Source organism: Megascapheus bottae, chromosome 4 (genome assembly GCF_031878675.1).
Source record: "Megascapheus bottae isolate mThoBot1 chromosome 4, mThoBot2.hap1, whole genome shotgun sequence".
NCBI classification, from domain to species: domain Eukaryota; kingdom Metazoa; phylum Chordata; class Mammalia; order Rodentia; family Geomyidae; genus Megascapheus; species Megascapheus bottae.
Genome location: NC_143512.1, coordinates 55,058,893 through 55,079,146, shown reverse-complemented (window position 1 = coordinate 55,079,146; position 20,254 = coordinate 55,058,893). Strand labels below are relative to the sequence as shown.

Genomic DNA, 20,254 nt, shown 5'->3' with positions numbered 1-20,254 from the left:
TCCTCTCTCTCTCTCTTTCTCTCTCTCTCTCTCTCTCTCTCTCTCTCTCTCTCTCTCTCTCTCTCTCTCTCTCTCTCTCTCTCTCTCTCTCTCTCCTTCTTTCTTTCTTCTTTTATTTTGGCTTGCCCCTTCCCCTTCCCTGTGTCCTTGAGCTTTCTCAAGGCTCTACCACTTGTGTCACAGCACCACTTCTGGTTTTTCCTTTTTATGTGGTACTGAAGAATCAAAGCCAGGATTCATGCATGCTAGGCAAGCACCCTATTACTAGGCCATGGTCCTGCTCCCATTCCCCCCCCCCACTTTGCTTTTCCTACTAGCTTCCTCCAAGTTGCTTATTGCAGCCAGTAAACATTGCTTGGTTTATTTCAGTCATTCTACTCATAACACTAGCTGCTGTAGTAGTTTAATGTCTCTTAAAGATAGGACAGTATCTATTAGTGAAGTAGTGTTACTATATATTCTGAGTCCTTTAGTCTAGAATGACACATTGATATTGCTTTTGGCAAATCTGAGCCTCCACTAAATGCCATGTTTTAATAAAGTTCTGCCAGTATGAGCTCTATATTTTAGGAATTCACCTCTCTTTGAAGACCAACTTTTCAAACCCACTCCATTTTCAAAGTGAAGACTGTGACCTTTGCATGCAAGAAACAGTTAATTGTTCTTTAAGAGCTCAGCCAAATCACTGGGAATTTCCTGTCTTCCAGATCTGAGGATAACTTACCTCATGTAAAACCCTTGACAGGATGATACATTGAAACACACGAGGGATAGTCTTTCTAATGGCTGGAAATGTTACATCCCTTATTTAGGTTTCTTCTGCTGCTAAATAAGTCATGGAAAAAGGTTTCACAGATTCTGAGCAATCTGGAGGGAGATTTTTGGTTTGGGGTATCTTTTATCAAGGCTGTGGTGAGGGCTGGTGGCTACCTTGGTCTAGCCTAAAAGCAACAGGAAATTTTGCAATTTCTTTGTATAGATAGGACTGAATTGAAGAAAATAACAGCTCTGTTAACTTCTGTCTTTTTAACCTTATACATCCTAAACTGATCTATTCTTTCTGCCCTCAGAGACTGCATTCAGATGCCAGGAACATGGCCTAGTGGTAGAGTCTTCACCTAGCATGCATGAATCCCTGGTTTCAATTCCAGGAAACCACATACACAGAAAAAGTTGGAAGTGGTGCTATGGCTCAAGTGGCAGAGTCTAGCCTTGAGCAAAAAGTGTCCAGTCCTGAGTTCAAGTTCAGGACTGGTCAAAAAAGGTTTCTGAAGTTAGATAATGGAGAGTTTTTCAGATCCAGGTCTCTTGAGATTACATACCGATTTTCTGGAGCTTTAGAGCTCCTGGAGGTTAGATTTTTGAGTGAACTCAAATCCTTCCAATCCATATTTACCCATCACAGATAAATAGGATCTTTGTGCACATATTTCACTTGGTTGAAAATCTGGTAAACTCCCAACCAAATTTTATTACACTCCCAGCAGCTTAAATTATTATTTATTTTCATTTACAACTATAATCCTTTATGTGGTGGTTCTCTGGTGTGAGATGGGAATGCAGAAAGCCTGTGAAAAAAGAAGATATTAGAATGAGGTCATTGTCTTAATGGCAATGTTGGTTGACTTTCCAGCCATTTCTCTCCTTTACTTACACAATTTAATTATAGCACTTACATATGATATTTGAGGTTGTGGTGTAGGCACAACCCTCTAGAAAAATGATGACACTGGAGCCATCAGTAATGGTAGCTTATTTTGCCATTTCTAGCTAGAAAAGAAAAAAATAAAACCTACTCTTCTTGTTTGATCCACAGTTTGTGTTAGTGAACTAGCTCTTTGAATTTAATGATGGGATTTTCAATTCCCAGACCCTAACCTGTGGCCGAGACCCTGTGGAATGAATCAATGGATGCCTAAGGTCGGTGGCAGCCAATTCATGAGTGCAACAGGTCTAGAACACAGTAGTCTCAGTTTATAAAATCAGTTTCTCTTGCCACTACAACTTCTTCAGCTTCATCTCTGGCTTAGTATTGTTGACCTTTTCAAGTTTCTTTTTAAAATTTGGCTAATAATAGGTGTGTATACTCATGATAAAAGAATCATGTAATAATTCATTTGAATTAATGCAAGAATTAATTTAAAATATTTTACATATGGGGCCAGGAGCATAGCCCAGTGGTAGAATACTTGTCTAGCATACACGAAGACTGGGGTTCAATTCCTGAATAGCACATACATAGGAAAAGCCGAAAGTGATGCTGTGGCTCAATTGGCAGAGCTCTAACCTTGAGAAAGCCCAAGGACAGTGCTTAGGCACTGAGATCAAACCCCAGGACTGGCAAAAAAAATACATGTTAGCATTTTATTGATCATATCATGGCCAGATTTTAAAACATAAAATCACTTGTCAGAGTAATAACTTTAGCTTATCCATAAATATCTCTTTACTCAACATTGGGACTGCCAGTCTCTCTCTAGAAGTCTCCATGGTTGAGGCACCTTCTGTTAGGATGTATAGATGAGGAAAATTAAAGCAATTTTTTTCCCATGGTACTGGTTCTGGGTATGAACTCAGAGCCTGTGCTCTGTCTCTGAGCATTTTTTCCCCATCAGGCTAGCACTCTAGCACTTGAGCCACATTCCACTTCTGGCATTCTGGTGCTTAATTGGTGATAAGATCTTTTTTCACAGACTTTCTTGCCTGGGCTGGTTTTAAAGCATGATCCTCAAATCTTAGCCTCCTGGCATGGCCCGTGGGAGCATGCTTTTAGATAATATTTTCTAAACAAGCAAAAGAAAGAAGGCAACTAGTGTTATACTGGGTATGGTGGCTCAAATCTGTAAAAGGATTAATAGTCCCTCTTATCCCCCCCTCCTCCACAAGCATAAACTCTGCCTTGAAAATAACTAATGAGAAACGGGGCTGGAGGTGTTGCTAAGTGATAAAGTGGCTGCTTCATAAGCTTGAGGTTTTGACTTCCATCCTGCTACTTCCAGGAAAAAAAATCCAAATACTATTAGTGTCATGATTAATTTTTAAAGACATGTATTGTTCATTGGCATATTAAGAGTGCTTTTCTTCATTTTACTCAAAGCGCTTCTTCTTTCCCTCCTCCCTCCCTCCCTTCCTCCCTCTGACTCTCCCACTCCCTCCTTCCCTCCTTCCCTCCCTCCTCTCTCTCTCTGAACCCAGTTTTATGTTTGCTAGACAAGTGCTCTATGGCTTGAGCCATACTTCTAGCCTTCTTTGACCTGTTTTATTTTTGTTGTTGTTGTCTTGAGATAGAGTTTCAGGACAGCCTGCTGTTGGATCAGGAAGTTGTATTTCTCTTGACTGATTATGTTTAGCTTTCTCTCTCTAGCCTTCCTGACTTAATTTGGAAGCAATGTCGATCTGGGTACTCTGGATGTTCCCTTTACTCTGCAAATTGAGCCTGACAGGTAGGTCAGCTTATCATGGGCCATGTGATTCTATTAGTTTGTTTGGATAAATATTCTGAACCTTGAAGGAAAAGGTACACAGAGATTATGAACATTCATAGATGGTCAACAGGCAGGCTTTCAAACATTCTCAGTGTGTGTGTGTGTGTGTGTGTGTGTGTGTGTGTGTGTGTGTTTGTGTGCATGCAACTTGGAAGCTCATGTATTCTCTTACACATAAAAATTTGGCCTGTGGGGCTGGGAGTTTGGCCTACTTACAGGAGTGCTTGCCTCGTGTGCATGAAGACCCAGGTACCATATACACAGAAAAAGTTGGAAGTGGTGCTGTAGCTCAAATGGTAAAGCTCTAGCCTTGAAAAAACCCAAGGACAGTGCTCATGCCTTGAGTTCAAGCTCCAAGACTGGCAAAAAAAAAAATCTCCAACACATACACATAAAAATTTATCAGGATGGCCCATTGTATGGAAATATGGACTCCAAAAGATTAAGATGACTTAGAGTAAAATGATCAAGGCTTATTTCCATAGTTTTTGTTCTACTTGCTGTTTTCTAATGTAATATACATATGAGTACAAAAATATATAATATTCAACTTACTTATAATGACCAAGGATGTAAAGGGAAATGATTGTAGTAGTATATTTCTCCAGTGCTTGAACTCAGCCCTTTGAGCCATATTCCATGTAGATTTTAAATCTATTCATTTGATCTATTCGTATGAAAAGGTACTAAGGTTAAAGAGGAGCTCATTGTGGCTTAGTCTGTAGGAAGACATAGGTCGTGCTGTCTATCAGCATTTAAATGATTCTTCTCAGATGCCAGTTGTCAAAGCAATTTACATATCTATGCTTGAATCAAAGTGAAAGGAAATGCCATCTTCCTTTATGTCCAAGGAAAGGAGACACAGTAAGCTCCAGAAGGGTCAGTGATCATTTTATAAGTGTTTAAAAGCACTCACATGTGAGCCTCAATCTGAACACAATGTTGAATGCCACTTTACTATTGCCCTCCTGTTAAGTAGTAATATCTCCAACAGAGTTAAAATATATGCAGTTTTATTCAGATGCTGAGGAAGAGAGTATCCTTTTCAATGAGGTGGGTACTCAACAGCAGAAGGTCTCTCTCCACTGGAAAAATGGGGGGAGAGGTTGAGTAGCCCTTAAATTTGTTTAAACTAGCTCATTCTCTTCTTGTTCACAGCGTCCGTTAGTCTCTTTGAGTATAAGCTTACTGTTCTAGAGTACCTGTCTTTCTCGATGAGATTGTGCCTGAGGATATGAGCAGGGTCTGCATGACTTCAGAGTCTTGAGAAAAATGTTCCGTGTTGCTTCTTCATTTTCTTGGGACCATTTGATGTGCTCCAATCCTGCCTCTGTTTGCTGACTTCACTTGGTGTTTTGAGCATCCTGGTGGCATCTACTCGAGAAGTGGATATTTGCTGCAGTCCTGAAGGCCATTGGTCCTCATCCCGGAGCTTAGTTCAGTTTCATAGGACTAGGCTCCCCCCACACTCGTGAGGCACAGGGAAATTTCTGAATCCCTAAATGCTATACTCACTTGTAGAGAGCCCTTCCCTAGCCCTACCCCCAAGAGTGGGTCCAAGCCCACCCTCTCTGGTTAGTATTTCCATGCCTTGTGAGAGTTTGATGCTGAATGACAAATGAAATTTCTAGACTTGACTCAGGCTTGTCACATTCCCTGGATGTGCCTAGAGAAAGGGCTACTAGCTCAGATGATAAGTTAGACTCAATTACAAGTTTGTGTTTCTCTGTCAAGATCATTGGCATCTGAGCTCTTTGTTCTACCTTATTTTCATTCCCTTCCATATCTCCCTTGCTAGAAGTGAAGGGCATTGTTGTTGTTATTGTTGTTATTACTTTTTGCTAAAAAGGGACTTCTTTGGGGAAGTACTGGAGTTTTGCTTTGATATGTGAAGGTAATATATTGCCTTTCTTTCTCAAATATATCTGTTTTTAAGACATGCTTCATATATCATGAAACATTAAAAGTAAGTCCAAGCCTCAGAGCTGGCCAGTGCCCTCAATCTAATGCCCTTCACGCTTTACTGTGTGTATGTATATGTGATAAGCCCCACTGGTATTTGCTTCAACCCACAGACCACTTCTCAAAATGTTTTAAAAGTCAAAAACACAGGATCACAAAGAAACTAAAAATGTTCATATAAAATAATCAAAATAACAGAAACAGATTTGTGGTAAGGTGAAAAATGTTCTGTATTAACACAGTAAGATGGACTAATTATTGCTTCAATTTAGCCCTAATAATCATGCCAAATAATTATCTTTGTATAGAAATAGTGCCAATCGCACTCTGGTTCCTTTTCAACTCATATAAACTTTTTAACATTTATTAGAAATAATGATAAGAGCTCCATACTTTATGCTGTCTACAACTGAAAGAATGAATTTTTTTGTGTTTTTTTTTAAATGGAGATCGCTATGAGTGATGGTGCTATTATAGTTGATTGTGTTTTTTGATGCAAGTGAATTCTAAATTTCAATCACAGGGTAGTGAAAAGTGAAGATATAAAGGTTTTCTATCAAAGTAGTGCTGGGAGTTTGGCCTAGGGGTAGAGTGCTCGTTTAGCATGCATGAAGACCTGGGTTCAATTCCTTGGTACCACATACATAGAAAAGGCTGGAAGTGGTGCAGTGGCTCAAGTGGTAGGTCGAGCTCTAGCCTAGAGAAAGCTCAAGGACAGTGCTAAGCCTCCGAGTTCAAGCCTCAGGACTGCCAAAAAACATTTCTATCAAAGTATATAGACTCCTAAATTCTATCTAGGGATCACATGATGATGCGCTGTCTGGATGGTAGTGTTCAGATGATTATTTAGTGAGGAACTACAAGGAGTAAGATGTGAACAAACAGCTGAGGATGTTTTTATGTTATTCTATTTTCCAGGGAAAGAAATTACTGATGCATAAGGTCATGGTAGAGTTCAGCATTTTCTATTAATCTCTTATACTCACATTGTTTATTATCCTATTATCCAGAGTAGTGTTATCATTTGATACTGTTACCTGTTATTTCATTAATACTTATCATTTGCCTGGAATTTAAAAGTAAATTGCTTTTCAAATGTTGCTTTTAAGTAAAAATATTAAAAAGTATTTTTGAGAAGAGATATAACTCTTCAAAGGAAATAACTGAAGAGATGTAATTAGAGTCAGGTGCGGTGGGTGGTTCATACCTGTAATCCTCGCTACTCAGGAGGCTGAGATCTGAGGATCTAGGTTCAAAGCCACCGCAGGCACTAAAGTCCATGAGACTCTATCTCCACCAGAAAAGGTGAAGTGGCACTGTGGCTCAAGGGGTAGGGCAGTAGCCTTGAGCTGAAGAGCCTAGGGACAATGCCCAGGACCAGAGTTCAAGTCTCACAATGAAGAAGAGGAAGAGGAAGATGAGGAAGAGGAAGAAGAGATGTAATTAGAGTCTTTTGATAAATTCTCCCCCTTCCCCCTGGTTCCCAGTCTGAGATTGATCATTGATTGGTACTCTGCTACCTGAGCCATGCTTTCAACCTCTCTATTGATGCATCTGATTAGGAGAATCCTTCATATTTAGCAACAAGCCAATCAATGTAGCTTTTCAATGAAAATCTACCTGTAATCCTAGCTACTCAGGAGGTTGAACTCTGAGAATCACAGTTTGAAGCCAGCCTGGGCAGGAAAGTCCATAAAACTCTTATCTCCAATTAACCATCAGAAAACCAGAAGTAGAACTGTGGATAAAGAAGTAGACCCCTATCACCTCCAGGATATAGAAACAAAAGCCATATAATGAGTGATTGTTGTCCTTAGTGTACTATGTTATCTCTCATCTCTTTTGCTGCCCCTTGGTTATCTCATACTATTACAGTATTTCACCTTGTTATCTGATATATTGTATATATGCTTATTTGGTTATTTGAAATTGGATAGGGAAGGGGAGAAAACAAGATGAGGGGTTGTGGTGAGGGGAGGGAAATGGGACCAAGACATGAGAAAGGGTATCAATGTTTGTGAAGTAATGCACCAGATAGAAGGTGCATTACTTCTATCTGGTCTATTACAATAAAAATATATGAAAAAAATATTTTAAAAAAGTAGACCCCTATCTTGAAACACAAAAGCTCAAGAACAATGAGCTCACAGGCTCAGAGTCTAAGCCCCAGAATGGGTGAACACATGTGTGCACAGACACATGCACGGGCACACAAAGTTATTGTGAACTGAAATTATGTTTGTGTGATTTTTTTAGCTCTACCAGCTAGGCCTGAGAACATTTCCTGCATCTTTTACTATAATAAAAATATGACTTGTACCTGGAGCCCAGAGAAGGAGCACAGTCCTACCACATACACTGTCAAGCGGACATAGTAAGTATGGGAGCTTGTGCCCCAGTCGTGCGGGTTATTGGAGGAGGCAGAGGCTCCCGATCCCCAGACGAGTCCAGTTACTTAAGAAGGTGACCATTATGTATACCCAGTGGCTGGGATGGCATTTTGGATACTTGCAGCCATGCTGGTCAGATCTATAGCAGCAGGGTATGACCAGCTCTTCAAGTCACCTGCTGGGCTGAGAGAAGTCACTGGTAAGCACCAGGGAAAAGTCTATGTACTCTGTCCAACTCTGCCTCTCTTCTTTCTAGAAAACATGACGCAGTTCCCCATTCTTCACAGGAAACACAAGAAGTAGTATTATAAATCAGAACTAAGAGGCCAGTCGATATGCCACTAGTCCATTGTCATTTAGGCCATGGTCAGTGTCCCAACAGGACAGGTGTTCTCCAAGTCTCTCCCCCCCCTAAGCCCTGTCCATGGACTTTCTCAAGGCTTTCTCTACCACTTGAGCCTCACCACCACTTCTGGCTTTTTTCTATTTATGTGGTACTGAGGAATTGAACCCGGGTCTTGGTGCATGCTAGGCAAGCACTCTACCACTAGGCCAAACTCCCAGCCCCACTTTTATTTTTTGTTACAATAAAAATTCATAATTTTAAAATAATTCTAGCTCAAAGCTAGATATTCGGCTATATGTAGGTTACTTTTTTTTTTAATAGTGCATAAAAACCCATTACTTCCTTCTTATTCACTTTAGGGACCAAGTGTAAAAGAAACTCCTCCATATCATCAAATATAATAATTTTAACATTGTTATTTTTTCATTACTGTGGTTTTAAGCTTTTGGGTCTTGTGTCTTGCACTAAGCAAGCTCTTCATCATTTGAACCACACCTCCAGCTGTTTTTAGATTATTTTTGCTTCTAAGCTAGGCTTGGAAACATAATCTTCCTACTTATTATTTTATTGTAAAGGTGATGTAAAGAGAGGTTACTGGCTGGGAGTGTGGCCTAGCCCTGGGTTTGATTTCTTGGTACCATATATACAGAAAAAAACAGAAGTGGTGCTGTGGCTCCAGTGGTAGAGCACTAGTCTTGAGAAAGCGCAAGGACAGTGCCCAGGCCCTGAGTTCAAGCCCCAAGATTTGCAAAAACAGAACAAAAAATAAAAAGAACAAAAAAAACCAGGGGTTTACAGTTCCATAAGTGAGGTAATGAATTCATTTCTTTTCTCCATTTTTTTCCTCTCCCCTGAAGTTGTATAGTTCATGTCAAACACAGTGTCTAGTAACTACCACTGATGAATTAGTTCACCCTTTGCCCCGCTGTTTCTTCTTTTTCTTCTTCTCCCCAAGTGAAATAAACAAGACAAAGGGTACAGAAATAATAAACAGTGACCAAAAAGTCCTCTTATGCTTCCTGCTTAGCTGGGATTATAATGCACATTACCACATCCAGCTCAATCACTGAGACATGGGGCGTTGCTAACTTTTTGATGCAGATAGCCTTGAACCACAATCTTTCTGAGTAGCTTGGATTGCAAGTGAAAGACACTAAACTGAGCTCCAGTTATAACATGTTCATGAAGAGCTTTCCATATGTCACTATGAAGTAATTATATAAATACCTATTGCTATTATTGTGACCATTGCTTTTCTTTTTTACCAATAATACAATATAGGCATCTTTCCATATAAGTAACTGCAGATATATTAAACATCATTATCTAAAATCCTATTTTTATATGTACATGGTAATAATAGAGCCTCTTTGATTATTTTGGGGGGGTGGAATTAGGGTTTAAATTTAGGACTTTCCACTTGTTAATCAAACACTCTAGAAATTGAGCCAGACTTTTTGTCCCCTTATTTGCTTTTGGTATTTTCTAGGTAGAGTTTCATGTTTTTGCCTGGGGATTTCCTCAGACTCCAATCCTCCTAAACATAGCTTCCTGCATAGCTAGCATCACAGGTACATTCGACTTCCTTGATCTACTCGTTTCATAGGGTCTATTTTGATGGATCACTCTTGAACCATGATCCACCTGATCTCCTTCAGCTAGGATTACAGGCATGAATTATCCTGTCCAGCTCTCTTCAATTTTTTTTCACCACAGTTCTCAAGAAGAATCGAGAGTAAAGCTAACAAATATTGCTTAATGAAAACAAGTATGCGTATGTTTTCAAACTTCTAAATTTACATTGAATCACCTTTGCCTTCAAAGCTCCTATGGAAAATCCAGTGAGATTTGTAAAGCCAACAGCACGACAGGTGCTTCATGCTACTTTTTCTATCCATGGGTAACATCCCCAGATAACTGCAGCATTGAAGTAGAAGCTCAAAATACCGATGGTGCTACTAAATCTGATATCACATACTGGAATTTAAATGATATAGGTAAGTGTTCTTCAATATTTTTTCTATAATGTTGAGTAGTCACTTCCTTCTTTTTCTTAAAGAGGTATCTGTGGGGCCAGGAGTTTGGCCTAATGGTAAAGTGCTTGCCTAGCATGCTGAAGACCCAGGTTCGATGTCTCCGTACCATATACATAGAAGAAGCTGGAAGTAGTGCTGTGGCTCAAGGGTAGAGCTCCAGCCTTGAGAAAGCCCAAGGACAGTTTTGAGAACTCAAAAGGATAAAGCTCAAGAGAACGGTGGATATGTGCTACAGCTATAAAACTGTATATTAAGAGGAAAGATTAAAGACAGGAGAGAGAGGAAAGGACAGATAAGAAAGTAGGGAAAGAAAGAAGGGAAGAAGGAATGAAGGAACGCAGAAATGATGAAGGAAAAAAAGAAAGTCTGGGCCGGGAGTTTGACCTAGTGGTTAAAGTGCTTGCCTAGCATGCATGAAGACCTGGGTTCGATTCCTCGGTACCACATACATAGAAAAAAGCCGGAAGTGGTGCTGAGGCTCAAGTGGTAGAGCTCTAGCCTTGAGAAAGTCCAAGGACAGTGCTCAGGCCCTGTGCTCAAGCCCAGGACTGGCAAAAAAAAAAAAAAAAAGTCTGTTTGAAGAAGAAAACAATTATATTACTGGCCATTGATTTCTTCTTGCAGTTTGTAATTTAAATTGTACTAAAAAAAAAGACTCTCCCCCCAAATAATTATTAGTTATTAAGAAAAAGAGTAAAACCTTTGTTTTTAAAGTCTCAATAATTATGATTTTTAAAAATTCTTTTCTGAAGACGAATTTTCACCATATAATTTTTAAATGGCTGCTTCTTTGAGATAAGGTTTATCAAGTTCAAGTGTTTCCCTTATTAGTATATGTTAGTCGTATGGAATTTCAGTATGCTATTTCCATCTACCCATATAAAATACTTGGATCAATATCATTCTCTCATTGCTATTTTTTGTCCTTTCCCTTTTATGTATGTTTTTTTTCTGAAGTGATTTACTTTTATTTCCTTCATTTTAAGCCAATCGTACAATTTCACAGTGATTTCTGGGGTGCTGCTCAGAATCCTAAGGCCCAGCTGCCCGGAGGAGGTGCAGGTGGGGCAGGCCTCATTGGGGCAGCTGGAGAAGCTGGGACTGCCCCGAAAGCAGGTGGGGAGGGTGGGTTCCCTCAGCGGGAACCTGGTGTGCAATGTCCTCTGCACCCTCCAGCTTGCGATGCTCCATCCGGCCCTCGCCTGCCGGGGCCAGGGAGTCGGCAGTCAGCTCAGCTGCCTTGGGAATCGCCCTCGGCAGAGGCGATGGCCGCCTCCTTCTGCCGCTCGGCCTTTTCCACACAGATCTGGCCCTCTCTGCTTCCTGCTGAGCCACTGGTTTGGCTTCCACTGTTGGTGTGAACTCCTTCCCGAAGGTCAGATGTGTCAGGGACTCGTTGTCATCCAGGATACACCCAAAGGTGGCTGCCAGCTCACCTGCCTGGAGAGCAGCTCTCTGGGGTGGGCAATTCTCCCGCGTCAGGGCCAGCCACCACAGACTTGAGGAGAGGCACGCCAGCACGCGCTCACCGCCGTCCTCTCCGATGCCAGTGTGGACAGTGTAGATACCAGGACACTGGCTGGTTCCAGGTCAGAAGATCGCAGGACGCTGGCTGGGCCAAGGCCGGAAGCCGGAAGATCGCAGGACAAGGACGCTGGTCTGTTCCAGGCCTGAAGCCGGAAGAGCCCAGGATGAAGACACTGGCCTCTTCCAGCCCGGAAGCCGGAAGAGCCCAGGATGAGGACGCTGGCCTCTTCCAGCCCGGAAGCCGGAAGAGCCCAGGATGAGGACGCTGGCTGGTTCCAGGCCAGAAGATCGCAGGACGCTGGCTGGGCCAAGGCCGGAAGCCGGAAGATCGCAGGACAAGGACGCTGGTCTCTTCCAGCCCGGAAGCCGGAAGAGCCCAGGATGTGGCTGCTGGCTGGTTCCAGGCTGGAAACCGGAAGACCCCAGGACGAGAACGCTGGTCTGTTCCAGGCCAGAAGCCGGAAGAGCCCAGGATGAAGACACTGGTCTCTTCCACCCCGGAAGCCGGAAGAGCCCAGGACGAGGACGCTGGCCTCTTCCAACCCGGAAGCCGGAAGAGCCCAGGATGTGGCTGCTGGCTGGTTCCAGGCCGGAAACCGGAAGACCCCAGGGGGACGAGGACGCTGGTCTGTTCCAGGCCGGAAGCCGGAAGACCCCAGGACGAGGACGCTGGTCTGTTCCAGGCCGGAAGCCGGAACAGCCTAGGATGAAGACACTGGTCTCTTCCAGCCCGGAAGCCGGAAGAGCCCAGGATGAGGACGCTGGCTGGTTCCAGGCCAGAAGATCGCAGGACGCTGGCTGGGCCAAGGCCGGAAGCCGGAAGATCGCAGGACAAGGACGCTGGTCTGTTCCAGGCCTGAAGCCGGAAGAGCCCAGGATGAAGACACTGGCCTCTTCCAGCCCGGAAGCCGGAAGAGCCCAGGATGAGGACGCTGGCCTCTTCCAGCCCGGAAGCCGGAAGAGCCCAGGATGAGGACGCTGGCTGGGCTCAGCCCGGAAGCCGGAAGAGCCCAGGATGAGGACGCTGGCTGGCCCCAGGCTGGAAGAGGACACGCAGCGTGAAGCGCACGCTCCCACTCCCCGGGATGACTGGCTCATTACGTGTAACATGGCCGGGAGTGGCAGTCAGACGTAATTGGCTTCTGTACCCAGGGTATCAAAGCGAGACCCCCCCTACCACCATGCCCCGAACGCCGCGGAATCGGTCCAAGATGGCAGCTCCGTGCCCAGCTTCCACAGGATAGAAGACGGAGTTCACCGCACCTCCTGGGACAGCTAGGGCCAGGCCAAACTTGCCAGTGGACTCAAATATTTTGGCCGCCATGTTTCCTTCTGTTGAATCTCCTCACACCTGCTTCCACTCCCATCTCCACACCTGCCTTCCCCCCCCTTTTTTTTGCCCGCCCTGGCCTTGAGCTCAGGGCCTGAGCACTGTCCTTGGACTTTCTCAGGGTTAGAGCTCTACCACTTGAGCCTCAGCACCACTTCTGGATTTTTTCTACGTGTGCGGTACCGAGGAATCGAACCTGGGTCTTCGTGCATGCTAGGCTGCTTAGCACTCTACCACTAGGCCAAACTCCCGGCCTGCCCTCTGCCTTTCAAAACGATTTTAAGGAATTTCACCATTCCATTTTCATACATTTGTATGGAGTGCTTCTTACCACCTCCATCCTCTTTTTTCCTTCACCCTTCCATCTCCTGCAGGTGTCCATCCCCAAGCAATTTCCTGTTTTTCATTTGTGTTCTTCATTTTTTGATAGATATACACATTTCGCCTATTGGAGAGATATGTCTGATACATTTGCCTTGCTTAATCTGGCTTAGTCCACTTAACACTGTGTTTGTCAATTCTATTCATTTTTCTGTGAACAGGATGTTTGACTATGCTTAACTCGAGTCCCTTGTGTGTGTAAACTATAATTTCTCAATCCGTTCATCAGTTGAGGGGCATGTAGATTGATTCCATAAATTAGCTATTGTGGACAATACTGCTATAAATATGGAATGCACGTATTATGTCTGTACAATTTGGATACATTTCCCACATTTCTTTGATACATGCCCAAGGGTAGTAGAGAAGGGCAATAAGGTATGTCTGTTTTTAGGTTTTTTTTTTTTTTTTTTGAACCTCCATACTGATTTCCAAAGTGGTTACATCGTTGTATTCCCATCAATGTATAAAAATCTTTTCTCCTTGCCAGAATTTATTGTTTGTGCTTATTTTGAAAATTGTCTGATCAACATATTTGTTCCTTTCTTAGTATATTAATTATTGATATCTAATTTTTGTATTCTGTTTATGTATTCTGTATTCTGGATGTTGTCTCCTGATTCCAGCAAATGTTACCTTTGCTTTGTAGAAGCTTTGTAATTTTGACACAATCTTATTTATCAATTCTTGCTCTTGTTAGAAATTAGAGTCCTTTTCAGAAAGGTTTTCTATGATGATGTAAAGTACATCTAAAAAAAAAAGCTAAAGTAGCTTTTTCTTCTTTCTGTCTGTCTTTCTGTCTGTCTGTTGTGGGGCTTGAACTCTGGCCTGGGCACTGTTCTTGATCTATTCAGCTTAAGTCTACTGCCCTACCTCTTGAGTCACAGTGCCTGTTGGTTAATTGGAGATAAAAGTCTCATGGACTTTAGGGCCTGGGCTGACTTTGAACCTTGTTCCTCAGAGCTCAGCCTCCTGAGTAGCTAGGATTACAAGCATGTGCCACCAAGCCCAGCTTAGCTTTTTCTTTTGTGTTGGTGAGAGGTGTTGACTCAAGGTTTTGTATGTGCTAGGCTGGTGCTCTACCACTTGAGGCAAACCCTCAGGCCTTTTTGCTCCAGCTCTTTTTTGGTTAAGGTTTCACTTTCTTTTTCAAGTCCTGGGCCATGAACTCAAGGTCTGAGCACTGTTCTTGAGATTTTTGCTCAAAGCTCATTTTCTACAACTCGAGCCACAATTCTACAATTAAATTTTTGGTGGTTAATTGGAGAGAAGAGTCGTATGGACTTTTTCTGCCTGAGCTGGCTTTACACTGTGATCTTTAGATCTCAGCCTCATGAGTAGCTTATATTGCAGGCATAATCTACTGGTTCCAGGCCTGGAAAGGTTCTTACCCTCTTTTTAGGATTTTATTGTCCATAGTTTATCTGTCTTCATAATCTCTTTCCCCAAGTTTCTGCAGGCCTATAATCTCTTCATAGCTTTCATGAGTTATGCTTTTAACTTTCCCTACCTAAGATTGAAGCTAGGCAAAACAGAGATTCGTCCTTAAATTTGCTTTCAGACAGCTAGAATGCTATAAATAAGGTTTATTCTGCTCCCTAAAGTTGGAGGAAGGAGTCAAACAACTATACTGCTATCCTCTGCAAGTTCATATTCCTCCTATCTGAGTCTCTAAATTCTGGAAAAACAGGAGTGAACCACCATGCATGGCTAAAATACACAATTTTCAAGAACAGAAATTTGGCACTAGAATGTTAGCAGTGGCAAGAAACTGAGAGGTGATTTGTGGTGGGTATTTCTTCATCCTGCTGGTCAAGAAGAGAAACCAAGGAAGGAGAAGAGAAAAATAGATAAAAACATTATTTCATTTTCTGCTCATATATCTTTTTCAAAGAATTTTCTGTTGAAGTTTATTCAATAACTCACTATTTGTTTATAATCAGATGATGATGATGATGATGATGATGATGATGATAAAGATAACTATGGCCACTCTTTCCCTCCTTTCTACTTGATATAACTTGATTAAAGTGACCTACAGAAAACAAACAGGAATAACCTTTTCTCACTGGGCATTTGTCTTTGGGGAAGTATCAGGAATCAAGGAGGGTAGCCTTCCTTTATCACTGCTTTGCTAATATGATCTGCATATAGCAAACAATAATATACACACTGTGATTTCCTTTCTAGGCTTACTGTGCTTTTAATTTCAATCATCTTCTCATCCATTTACAAGTATGAAAGTTATGTTTTGTTTTCACTTTCAGTGAAAACTGAACCACCTGAGATTTTAAGTGTGAAACCAGTTTTGGGCATCAAACGAATGGTCCAGATAAAATGGAGAACACTTGAAAGGTTTCCGCCTATAAGACATTTAGACTATATGCTTCGATACAGGACCATTAATAGTCCCCACTGGGTAAGTTATGTTCCTATAATATTCCTGTTACAGGGTCCCCAGAAAGGGACTCAGGGATATACAAAGGAACTTAAAAAATTATTGTAATGTATAGAGGGGTTACAGTTACATTTTCCAGATACTAGGTGCATTACTTCTCACACATTGATACCCCTTCTCATGTTTTTGTCCCCATTTCCCTTCCCCTCCCAATCATCTTGTTGTCCCCCCTTCCCTTTCCTATTTCAAATAATCAAATCAACATATATACAATATACCATGTAACAAAGTCAGATATAGTAACAATATAAGATTAACAAAAAGACAACAAAAGAGAAGAGAAATAGCATAGTACATTAAGAACAACAATCACACAAGATAAAGCTCTTGTTTCCATATCAAAGGAAGTTTTTTTCCTTTATACATTGAAAATAGAGAAGTAATAGTGAGTCCTATTTCCACCTTCCCATTTGTACTTTTTAGATTAGAAAAAGCATTCCATCATAGGCATTTTTATATCCTGAGCATAGCAACATATTTAAAGAATGGGAAACGTGCTTTTCATCCACCCTGGATTATGTCGTTAGAGACTATGATTTGGCTATTTTCATTTTTGAACCAATCTTTTATAAAATTATGAAGTCTAGGCTGCAAATATAGTTTAGTGTTAAAGTGCTTGCCAAACATGCATGAAACTCTGGGTTCGATTCCTCAGTACCTCAAAACAGAAAAAGCTGAAAGTGGGGCTGTGACTCAAGTGGTAGAGTACTAGCCTTGAGCAAAAGAAGCTTAGGGACAGTACCCAGGCCCTGAGTTCAAGCTCCAGGCCTGGCAAAAATAAAAATAAAATTATGAAGTCTGACATACACTTAGAAAAGTGAATAAAGCATACAATGAATTTGAAAACCGCTAAGGGAGCAACTCATGTAATCTCACTAAAGTCAAGCGCATTATAAACATGGCAGAGCTGTCTGATAACTCTCCTCCCTCTGCATAAAATAACTGCTCCCCTGTGTTCATTGTAGAGATGTCTTTATTTTCAATAGGAGTTTACTATTTCACACTGAATTCCTGAAAAATAGAATTTATGAGCTCTATTCCTTGAATTCCCCTCTACCTGAGTACGTATATCTTTATAGTACACTTTTTATCTTTGACTTTATTCTCTTAATATTGTGTTTTGACATTTATTCATGATATCTAATGTAGTTTATACACTTTCGCTGTTAGATTATTATTTTTTGCATGAATGCAGCATAATCACTGCTTTAATCTGCTTTACCTGACTTTTAATGAGATCTGCATACCTCTTCTTTATGTGATTATTGGCCATATAGATTTATTCATGTGTGTGTGTGTGTGTGTGTGTACGTGCATGCACCAGTCCTACAAGTTGAACTCTGGGCCTGGGCTCCCTCCCTCCCTCCTTTCTCTCTCTCCCTCCCTCCCCCCCTCCCCCTTCTCTTTTTCTCTTTTCCTTTCCTTCTTTCTTTTAAAGGGATTGGTCATGGGGCATGGACACTCTCCCTAAAATTTCTTTTTTTTTCTCAAGGCTAGTACTCTAACATTTTGAGTCACAGTGCCACTTCCAATTTTCTGGTGGTTAATTGGAGATAAGAGTCCCGTGAACTTTCTTGTCTGGGCTGGCTTCGAACTGCCATCCTTAGATCTCAGACTCCTGAGTAATTAGTATTATAGGAATGAACCACTGGTGCCTGGCTTAATTTTATTCTTTTTGATATATTGACTTGGCCTTTTGTACATTTTGTAAGGTATGTCTGTTTTTACCTGGATTAATAGGCATTCTTTATACATTTTATTTACAAGTCATTTATAGGGGTCTGTTACATTTTCATTATGTTAATGATGAAGTCTGATGAATAGAATGTACTTTTAATGCTGACAAATTTTCTTTTTTGTATCTTAATATTTTCATATCTCAAAATTCAGTTATGTTGGTTACCACCTCATTTCTTCTTTTTTTCCCTTGCTCCTGCCCTCTCTTGCTCTCTCCCTCTTCCTTCTTTCCTTTGTTTGCCCAAACTGGGGCTTAAAATCAGGGCATTTTGGTTTGTAAATGAATATTCTTGCCACTAAGCCATGCCTCCAGCACTAATTTTTGTTGGATTTTTTTTTGTGTGTGTGGGTTATGGGGCTTGAACTCTGGGCCTGGGCCTTGTCCCTGAGCTCTTCAGCTCAACACTATAACCCTACCCCTGGAGCCACAGCCCCACTTCCCATTTTCTAGTGATTAATTGGAGATAAGAGTCTCATGGCTTTGTAGTTTCCCAGCTGGCTTTGAACCTTGATTCCCAGATTTCAGCCTCCTGAGTTGCTAGGATTACAGGCTTGATCTACTGCGCCTGGCTTTAGCTTGTTTTTTCAGGCTAGCTTTGAACTGTGATCCCAACAATATCAGTCTCTCAGGGAATGAACCATTGGTGCTTAATTATTTTCTATTTTTTTTTTTTTGCTAGTGTGGGGCTCAAACTCAGGGCCTGAGCACTGTTCTTGGGCTTTTCTCAAGGCTAGCATTCTGCCACTTGAGCCACAGCACCACTTCCAGCTTTTTCTGTGTATATGGTCTTTGTGCATGCTAGGCAAGCACTCTTACCACAAGGCCAAACTCCCGGCCCCTATTTTCTAATTTTTAATACTTGTAGATTTCATAATTTCCTCCCCCCTCCTCCTCCTTTTCCTCCTTCCCCTCCTCTTCCTCCTTCCCTTTACCTGTTCTGGGGCTTGAACTCAGAGCTTGGGCACTATCCCTGAGCTTCTCTGTACTCAAGGCTATTGCTCTTGAGCCACAGCTCCATTTCTGGCTTTTTTTGTTAGTCGTCCTTGAACTCTGAGCCTGGGTGCTTCATCTCAAGGCTACTGCCCTAACCTTTGACTCACAGCATTACTTCCAGTTTTCTGGTGGTTAGATGGTGACAAAAAGTCTCACGGATGTTAGTATCTGGGCTGGCTTTGAACCATGATCCTCAGATCTCAGCCTCCTGAGTAGCTAGAATTACAGGTGTGAGCCACCACACCTGGCTTACTTCTGACTTCTAAGTAGTTTATTGGAGAAAAGAGGCTTATGGACTTTTTTTGCCTGGGCTGGTTTAGAACTGTGATCCTCAGATCTCAGCCTCTTGAGTAGCTAGGATTACAGTTGTGAGCCACTGGCATATGGCTAATAATTTACTTCTATAACTATATATAATCAACTAATGAAAATAGGTTATATAAACCTAGAGCCTTATGGGAAACCAATCAAGAACATTACTGGCCTTGTCTGAGTATAGTGTCTATGAGTATGTCTAGTTACCATGACAGAGATTCAGCCTACTTTTTTTCATCTTGTCCAGGAGGATATTATGAGACCCTTTCCTTTGTGGAAGCCCATATGTTTACATGTTGATCATGTCTTTTCCTAGTTAGATTCTTTTCAGAGCAGTAAATTTGTTTAGTTCCACTTATCCTGGTTCAGAGAGATGATGCTGGCCACTCTATATCCCAGCATCCTTTCTAAAACCGGTTCTGGAAGCTTTCTTTTAGAATGCATCCATTTGTAGTTTAGGGAACCCTGAAGTTGACCAGTCCACAGAATTACACACATTCATCTTCCCTTAAGCCACATATAATCTCAGTGAACCTAAAAACCACCGGAAATAGTCTATATTTAATTCCTTCTATTTGTTGGAGTCTGGAGTCATTATAGCTTCTGAGATAAGTTTCAATGAGAAAAAGAGATCCTTACCTGTTATATTGTCACCTTTATTTCCTTTCATTTTGTTTATGAATGTCTTGAGACATTTGTTTGGGATGTCTTTCCTCCTGCTTTCCTGGAGGATGTGAGGAGGAAAATGGAGTGTGTAGTCATTATTCTCTTTCTCTCCCTCCAGTTTTCATTACAAGCAGGCCTCCGTGATTAGACTCAACTTAGCTCAACTCAATGTATCACAACCTTGTATCCATGGTTCCCACTATTGATGGAAAAAGACTACTTTAAGTGTTTGGTAGAAGCTTTTATTAAACCTTCTCAATCATCACTAAAGCCAAACACTTCTTGGGAATTAGGATATTAGGATTTGGTATAGATCATAGATTGCTGAAAACAAACTTAATGAAGCGAATTAGTATTTTGGCAGGATTCCAGTGTCCATTTTAGGATAGGAGAAGTTTTGTATCTAAGCCAGCATATAATGGATCAGTGGATCACAGATCATGTGAAAGCAAATAATGCCTAGGCTAGACAAGGCTAGTGAAGGTAAAAGAAGTCCTAAAGGCAAATTGTTTGAAATTCAGACACACTGCTTTGTTTCCTCTGAGGCTGGGAGGAGGTGGCTAGATAGCTTTCTGAGCATGACTGGAATGAGGCCAGATATATGTGTGTGCCTAAGGTAGTTGCAAA

General features: G+C 41.5%; 1 protein-coding gene and 1 pseudogene across 1 annotated transcript in view; one reads left to right on the top strand and one right to left on the bottom strand.

The window, feature by feature from the left end:
* Positions 1 to 3,388: 3,388 nt before the first annotated feature.
* Positions 3,389 to 20,254, top strand: part of Il31ra (interleukin 31 receptor A) — a 43,549-nt gene continuing 26,683 nt past the window's right edge. Inside the window, exons 1-4 of the mRNA XM_090331146.1 lie at positions 3,389 to 3,443; positions 7,704 to 7,821; positions 10,008 to 10,180; positions 15,725 to 15,876. Of these exons, the coding sequence (XP_090187272.1) occupies positions 3,389 to 3,443; positions 7,704 to 7,821; positions 10,008 to 10,180; positions 15,725 to 15,876 (498 nt within the window). The remainder of the gene's footprint in view (positions 3,444 to 7,703; positions 7,822 to 10,007; positions 10,181 to 15,724; positions 15,877 to 20,254) is intronic.
* LOC150064480 (prohibitin 1-like) lies at positions 11,206 to 13,070 on the bottom strand (annotated as a pseudogene).